The 8,853-nt window shown below is 38.6% G+C and overlaps 1 protein-coding gene across 1 annotated transcript; it reads left to right on the forward strand.

The window, feature by feature from the left end:
- The first annotated feature begins 4,480 nt into the window (after nt 1-4,480).
- Nucleotides 4,481-7,803, forward strand: LOC103362439 (zona pellucida-like domain-containing protein 1). The gene is made up of 11 exons (XM_008288794.1): nt 4,481-4,494; nt 5,010-5,125; nt 5,213-5,442; nt 5,699-5,883; nt 5,994-6,066; nt 6,167-6,264; nt 6,349-6,429; nt 6,538-6,709; nt 6,790-6,886; nt 7,386-7,415; nt 7,547-7,803. Exons 1-11 carry the CDS (start codon nt 4,481-4,483, stop codon nt 7,672-7,674), a joined length of 1,224 nt encoding a protein of 407 aa, XP_008287016.1. The 3' UTR covers nt 7,675-7,803.
- The last annotated feature ends 1,050 nt before the right edge of the window (nt 7,804-8,853 follow it).

The raw sequence follows: 8,853 nt of genomic DNA on the forward strand, positions 1-8,853 counted from the left end.
ACATTTCTAAATTGTCCGTAGGTGTGAATGTGAGTGTGCTTGGTTGTCTGTCTCTAAGTGTAGCCCTGTGATAGACTGGCGACCTGTCCAGGGTGTCCCCTGCCTTCACCTTAAGTCGGCTGGGATAGACTCCAGCCCCCTGCGACCCTAATGAGGATTAAGTGGTGTGTAGATAATGGATGGATGTATTGTTGAGCCTCTACAGTAATATACCCATGAAGTAACTTACACTTTGACGCCTAAAGAAGTGTCTTATGTCCAGTGTTCTTTTCTTTGACATCCTTCAAATCCTAATTATCAAACACACACACGCACACACACAGGCACGCAAACAGACACAAATAAAAATGTAAATGACACCACTGATTATAATCATAATATTCATGTTGATTTTTCGGTTGCCCTCCCTGCTTACACTCACAGTTGCAGATACATGCACTGCCTTCTGTCCGGTCCAACAGGTTGTAAGTAGCTTTTACAAGCAAATGGAGTGACAGCGGGGACGGCCAATCACATGTATGTTAGCGAGAAACTGGCAGAGCCAATCGGGAAGTGATATTTAAGTTAGGTTCCAGCAGAAACCTACTGTTAACCCTTTGTGTGCCATAATCATTAACTAAACACTACGGACAGCAGTTGTATTGACACACATTAGTGGCTGGATATCAGTAGGGACGTGTCCCGAGCATCCCTACCCAATTCTACGCCCCTGCTTGATTGTTAAGTTGAAAATTCTCAGGTTGTGACAATGGTTATTAGATTAAGATCATAGTGTTGTGTTGTGTCAGTTAAACTGTTAATAAGCTGCATTTTAACCTGCAGTGTTCCCACGAGCACCTATAATGGATCTACACTGAGCTGGCTTTTCTGACAGAAGCCCACAGAGACAAGGCTTGTGAAACCCCCGAATACATCCATACATGACCACACCATTCTTGTGTCAGTGCAAACAACTTCACTTGACATTGTTTCTGGTGAGAGTGCAAGGTCTATTGTTCCTCATATTTCTTCTGTGTGTCACATTCATCAACACGTGAGTACTATGCGGACCTACACATTGTTGTCAAGTGTGAAAGATATATGTTGACAATGCAAAGCTCTGCTACAACCCAAACATGTGTCAAATGACACATACTAAGAGGGAGCTAATTAGAGAATTAAACGAGTCTAGCAAAGATAGATGGACATACCACAATTCCTGTTTTCTTTGTTTTTGCTCATGGGCAAAAACAGAGGGTGGTGTGCTTTCACAAATGATCACAGCAACTATCCCAATACTGAAGGTTTTAAATGCATAGTTGAGAAAAAAAATGCAATCTAGTTAAGTTAACAAACTTTAGGTCCAATTTGAGCTCGGTGTTTGCTTATGTAGTTTTTTTTTTATAGTTGTTTGGAAAAGTATCTAAAACCCCAAAAAGGATAGCTTGAGTTTTGAATTTGAATTGTGTTTCACAAGGCCAAGAATGCACCACCTTCAACCAACTTAATGTCAGAACCAAGTGCTAGATGTCTATAAACAGAATTTTTTTTTTTTTTTTTTTTGGGCACTTGGGTGAAACAAAACTTTACCCTGACAAAAACACCTGGTTTCTGGCCGATATCTATGGTTTACCTTTGGTCATATTGCTGCAGATTTGCAGCAAGGCCATGTTTCGTTGTGTAAATCTGCTTGGTGGCAAACTTGTTGTGGACTTCTGGCTGACTTTGTGGAAAACTTATTGCATTGATTTTTAATTTCATTTTCTTGCTGCCAGTGTGCTATACCCATTGTATCTGTCTGAGGGTCACAGATTGAATGGAGCCCATCCAGAGGTGGTGATGACCTTGGACAGATTGACAGTTCATCGCGGGTCCAACACTGAGAGACAGCACCATTTGTGCCCATTTTCACACCAACAGTGGATTTACAATCACAGTTCAACTTGTATAACCTTGGACTTTAGACTGTAGGAGGAAGCCAGAACACCCAGAGGAGACCAAACCTTGTTGCAAACAGCAAACATTCTTGCAAACCTTCCACAAAGTTACCCCAAAAGCTCACTGCAAGTCTAATTAAGAATGAAAGCATACCTGTTCTGCAAATTTTCGGCAACACTGCCAAAGGTTAACGCCAACCCTCTGCCAAAATCCTGGGAAATATAAATAATACTATTCTTCCCAGAGACGCTATTTATGTCAAACATAAACTCACTTGTTTGCAACTAATTCCAAGCTTGTTACCAGAAGGTTATGAGAAGTTTCGAAGTACTGGCAAACTGGGTAGCAGCAAACTTCTCATTATGATCAGATGTTCCCAGAAGTTTGCCACTAGTGGCCAACATTGGAAGAGTTTTGACACCTTGATGTCATCATACAGATATGAGACTAGCAAAGATTTTGTCATGTAACTCTCCACTCCAATATCAAACTGTTTCTTTACATTTGGTGATTAAGTATCATATTTTACAACTGAAAAATAAAGGACAAATTGTGTAACATGAACTCAAATGACCCCAGTCACACTGGTGGCATTTTCATTTTCTAATTTCATGTTACTTATTGACCCACATAGTTGTATACACTTGCATTGATTTATAGGTAGAAAGGTGGGTGTAGAATCTACGCATCACAACAAAACTGGTTAAATTATTTATTCTTTAGGGTTTATGGGTTCTTTCATTGCTAACTGGCCAAAATATCAGGTACAAACTGAGGTTCAGTTCACCCTCAATCCTATTCAAAGTCATCATTCAAGCTGAGTCACCATGTTTTGGATACTTGAAGAACAACATCTATGTGCATAAAAACAAAATGCTACCTCCTTCCACTCCCTCTTAAAACAGAACATTTTGGTTTTCGAGCACAGGTACTGACCCAAATCTGCCACTGGTTTACACCAAGTTAGTGTTAATATTTCCCAAGGGTGACCACATTTACAGCTTCTGGGTCCAAGTTTTGATGAAATGTGCCTTCAGTAACACCAATGGCATTGCTAGCAGACAAATGCTTATTTTGACAACAAAAGAGAGCTTAAAACTGGCATTTGACATTGGATACGTCCAAAGTAATCCATCAGGCACCTTTTTCAGGCTGTATCCTCATGTTGTATTATGGTGGTGTTCTTCAGGGATTTGGGAGCCTCTTTCGTGTCATGACGCTTCACAAAAGACTTTGGATCTCTCTCAGTTAGGTGTGTCTTTTATTCTCAGACTGTACAAAACAGCACTGAAAATGTGTATTTGCAGACTACAGCCTGAGGCCATAACAAAAAATGATCCATTACAAAAATCTGAAGAAAAACACTGAGACTTTTATCACATCAATAGATCTCAAAGGAGAACACTTGTGATCAGATCACTGATACTGGCCTTTTATCGACCCAATGAATAATAAAACAATGTTTATGCGTATACATTATAGGTTCCTACGCAACACTCTCCCTGCTCATACGCAAGACAGCGATCAAATGTTTTTCCATTGGACAACATTAAGCAACTGCCATTAAGGCTACATTATACTACATTTAAAAATCATATTATATGATAGACCAAATGCACGACGATTGCTAATGCACTACTAAAGCTGACTGCAAGACAACAAAATTGGTATGACTGTAAGTTACAGACCCCCTGAGATAGGTGCTGATAACCCAAAAGGAACCCAGGAATGTCATTATGTAACACAAAAATGATTACTTTGAAATGAAAAGACTCATCAGAAAATCACATTTTCTCTATCTGTCATTAAACAACAACCTTTAAACCAGTTCCTGTTGTGCAGTTTTCTTTCCTACCTCATTGAGTACTGGAAGGAGCTCAATAAAAGCACTCTCAAGGTGATCTGTTGCATCTCATCGATGATCGATGTCAAATGAACAAATAGGAAGAAAAGAAAAGAAGGGTATAAATGAGTGGACTTTTTGACAACAAACTGTATTATAATTCTTCCATGGCAAGCTAGGTGTCATCATGTGAATCCATCAAATACGCATGATGCTTTCTGATTAAGGCATAGAACTGGTGATGATTATCTTCAGATAAATAGCAACATAATGTGCAGTAATGGCAGTGACAAGTTTTATAACTCACACTGAGAATTTGCCATTGTACACTGCTGTATTTCTACACATTATTTATCTGATAACTAACTTTTCAGATTAAGATTTGACATAAAAATCTGACTAAAGGACTTTTCCTTGCAGTTGAGCTATTTTACAATGTTGAATCTCTACTTTTACTTATTCAAGTTTTTCTTTCACCACCACACAGCTGTTTTTTACAAAGCAAGAAATTAACTCCAAAGCCTTCAAATCATATATATGTATAGACACAAACATGTTTATGTAAGACGTTGCTAAAAATGCAAGTTACTTAATTTTTCTACACAATCAAAATGCATGTCAAAGGCTCAGTTCAGGTTACACTATTGTGTTCCCTCACACGCCCCTTGTGGAGACAGTGGTATAAATGGAGAGATCTGATAGCAGAGAGCAAGACACAAAATGAAGACTTACAGGTGAGTCCCAAAATAACTTTATCTGGTTGTCTGATACTTCAGGTTGTATTTGTTTATAATATATGAAGTGAAAAAGATTATACTTTGACAAAAAATGTTTACATGATTTTTGCTGTTTTAACAATCTGCTGTAAGTTCAATCAAAATCACATCAGATTAGATATAATTTGAGTTGAGTTTATTTCACATTTTCTTGATATGTAAAATTCTGGATTCGTTCATGAGGGACGCATAAAAAATTCTTTCAATCCTGCAAAGATATCAGTATTTCCATTTCAAGAAAATAAACATGCATGTATCCTGATGGTGCTGAAGCATGTTTTTCTCGCTTACTGTGTGGTGCACAATGGGCTCAGGTCTATTACCTTTTAAACCTTATCCATCTTGCACAGGATAGCTATCTGGATCTGTTGTCTTTGACCTTTAAGGAAAAAAAGGCCGGTTTGCTTTCAAAGCACTCTCCTTCAAAAGAAATTGGTGAGCTGTTGTTGAGTTGTTTTCCTGTTTTCTCACAGGTCCACTCTAAGAACAATAAGGCTGGTCGTTCTTGTGTGCCAGCTTGGCCTAATTCAAAGGACTGATGCCCAGATACGAGATGAATGCATTCTCAGTGACACTAACAGAGCTCCAGGTTTGTGGCATTTTCTTCTGTATACTCTTCAGTTACAGTCATTTTCAAACCTCTTCGATTTACATCCTCCATTTTTACCTCTCCCAGAAAACTCGGACATAAAGGTGGGGTGCGGCACCGAGTACATGGACCTGAGCATCTATGTTTGCCCAGTGTACAATTCTCTTTACAACGAGTCCCTGATGGTGCTCAATAATCAAGTCAGCAACCCTGAGTGTTACGGGACTGTTAACTGGACTGCTGTCCCACCACGCTTGGAATTCCGATTCCCCATAAATGGCAGCCACGACAGCTCTTTCTGCAGTAATACGTATAAGGTATCATTTGCTATTGCTTTTGCTGCTCTTTTTGAAATGTACATGAAGTGAGACACCTTTAAAAGAAGTTTAGAATAATTCTGAATAGTACAGTACAAAACAGCACTCTGTGGTTAAAGTCTGATTTTGATAGAAGTGATGAGCATCATATTAAAAACAAGGGTTTGGAAGTCTGTGTATTTGCATCAAATAACAAATCCAGTGACTTTACTGAAATATATGTTTTTGTTTTTTTTAATTTTTTTTTCATGAAAAGATAACCAACGAGGTGGGCACTGGAGAGTTTTCTGACTTCTCACTTGTCCAGTACATCAACATCTCCGGCACTATTGTCTCTATAGATCCCACTGCGGGTGTGATCACCTATCAGCGGCCAATCCTGTACAGGTTCTCCTGTAAATACCCGATGCAGTATCTGCTCAACAACACTGAAGTGGCCGTGTGAGTATGCCATGTGACACCCAGACTGACGCCTACATATTTTGATCTATTCTAATAGGTATATATATATATATATATATATAACATGAATTTCTTTTCGCTGAATGCAGATCAGGTGCGAGTCTTGCCATAAGAGACAACAATGGTAGCTTCATCAGTACACTGTATATGAAGCTCTATCACGTAAGACCTGTGCTTCTTTCATTTATTTATTCAGAGAGTGGCTGTTTAATATATATATACAATTCAGAGTTTTATCATGGATTTTGGATTCACTTTACAGGATCCAGAACGCCTAGAACCACTATTGATCCCAGAGACGGGGCTCAGTCTAAAGACGAGGATTTATGTTGGAGTTCATGCTAAGAATCTAACAGAAAAGTATTTTAGTTTTTACAGTTTTTACAGTATACCAGCAACAGTAATATGAAAGACACTAAAAGTCCCGTCTGTCCGTCCTCAAAGGTTCCACGTGCTGCTGGACAGATGCTTCGCGACAACATCTCCATATCCCGTGCATGACACCCACTATGATCTGTTTGTAGGGTGAGTGCATAAATGGAACCATAACATACGATACCTTTTTTAAATTACTCTGACACTCAACTCTAAGCGAGTTTTTTGTACAAGTGCATGTCTCTTGTTTCACCCAAGGTGCACGGTGGATGCGCAGACCAAGGTGGAGGTAAATGGGCAGGGACAACAGGCATACTTTTCCTTTGAGGCCTTCAGATTTGTGGAGCACAAAAATCTGACTATTTCGACTTTCTACCTGCACTGTGTCACCAGACTCTGTGATGCAACGAAGTGTAGCTCACTACTGCCTGTGAGTGAACTTGACTTGTGTTTATAAATCACATAGCCTAGATAGATGGTACTGAGTTCTGATTTGTCTTTGTTCAATAGACATGTCCCAGTAAGAGGAGGAAGAGAGGGATCGAGGATGTGCCGACCAACGGCACAATCACCTCTCCCATCATTCGTGTGGGCACAGGGAAAATTGGTGCGTGTCTAAGTCAAAACACGACAAAGACATCTCTTCATCCTATAACAATGACACTTTATTCAGTAAAATAAGACACGAAAATGATTTGCGTCAACTCTTGTTTAAACTTGATGAATAACTCAAGGCAAAATAGAGGATTTGTCTTGTTTGATCAACTTTGCAAAACATGATAAATAAAATTAGCCAGGTCCATAATGACCCCCTTTACTTGTGTTACGATATCTTGCCTCATAAGTTTTGTTATATTTGGAAATATACATCTTCTTGTTTTTTGCTGAGAGTTCAATGTCTGTTAAATATGAAGGTATAGCCCACATAGTTAGCATGTTAATTAGTGAACCTTGGCGAGGCCTCTAGACGGCTTTTTGTTAACTTTTGACAAAGCTAGGCAGCCTATTTCCACCTGTTTTCATGCTGTATGCTAAGTGTAGTTTCCAAAAATGTACAAAAAGGGATACCTGCAATCTCTTGATAATATTTTTTCTTTTTTTTTTAGAAGATTCTCAAACTCACGCAGCTTCTCAAGGTAAGAATCTGCCATATGTCTGTCTGTATAAATGTACTTGCTTCGGGCGTTTTCGCCTCATTCATTGGTATAATCAACAGCTGTCTTATTGTCTGAAAAGCTAATGCTTTCCTTGTTCCGTGCTCTGGCAGGTACGTCAGCCGACTACAGCAGCCCTGTGGTGGCTATAATCGTCTGCCTTGCCATTATTACTCTTCTCATCACTGCCCTGGCCATTTACTTTGGCTTGTTCATCAGACGGAGAAGACCGTCCTCCTAGCATCTCCCCACTGAGAGCGGAGTCCCTGTACATATCTCCCAAAGCTCACAGTGCACTACTCCATCATCTACAAAGCACAGCAGTTATGTCGCAGATAAACAAGTCACGAGAAACTACAGCAAGAAACATACAGCTTTACTTCTGTGTAGCTTCTGCATTTCACAAACATAGCATCACAAGACAGAGGTCACGCATGCAACTACATAATCACCATAAATCACAGTTTGGTAATGTGGAGATGAGGGCTCAGAATATGTATAATAATTGTATATTATAATTCTTCATTTTTTTTTATCATGTTTTATTATCAGAGTCATATTGGAGTAATTTATGAATGGGGACATGTGTTGAAATCAATAGGAAATGGTGTACTGTGAGAACTATGAAGAAAGTAGTCACGCTTTGTTGCTTATTAAAACATTAAACTCTATCATTTTGACTGTCTCTCATGGGTGAACAGTCTCAATCACAGAAAGCTAATGTTGGCGTAAGATGAAGAATAACTGACTAACATTAGTATATATATATTAGTATATATACTATACTCAACAAAACTGCCAGGTTAGGAAAAATAACTCAACCTTAACACTACTAGAGGGTCACTATGGGACATTAGTTTCACCCATGTCCTGGAACTGACCATTTCATCCAGAAGATTAGGTTGCTAATTTGATTCAACCTAGTGATTAAAATGAACTGTCTTGCTGGGTTAAATATTACCAATTTACTGAACTTTTTCTTCTCTTATTGTTGTCCTATTTTTCTATTTGCTGCGACTACTACCTAAAATTACTCTGAATGCATACACATGTACCACTGTAAACCCAGGGACTTTGGGTAATGTAAATAAAACTTTAACTAATTTGACTCTACAAAAAAATACAAAGTGTAATTCATAAACAATGGGACCACTTGAGAGTAAAATTAAACTGTATAGGATAAAATAAAAATAACATTACTTTGCAAATATATAGTCTGCAAAAAGCAGCAGTAGGCCACCTTTAGAAGACTTGATCTGGAAACATCATTATTTAAATTACAATGAATATGAAAAGTTTTTTTTTATGGTTTTGCCTGCACTCCAAAGAAATATTCAGGGACTTGTAAATTTTCTTGTATCCATCCCCAAACTCATGCACAGTCACTTGTGACACATTGACTAATTGTGTAACTTCCAGC

Source organism: Stegastes partitus, unplaced genomic scaffold (assembly GCF_000690725.1).
Source record: "Stegastes partitus isolate 25-593 unplaced genomic scaffold, Stegastes_partitus-1.0.2 Scaffold574, whole genome shotgun sequence".
NCBI lineage: Eukaryota > Metazoa > Chordata > Actinopteri > Pomacentridae > Stegastes > Stegastes partitus.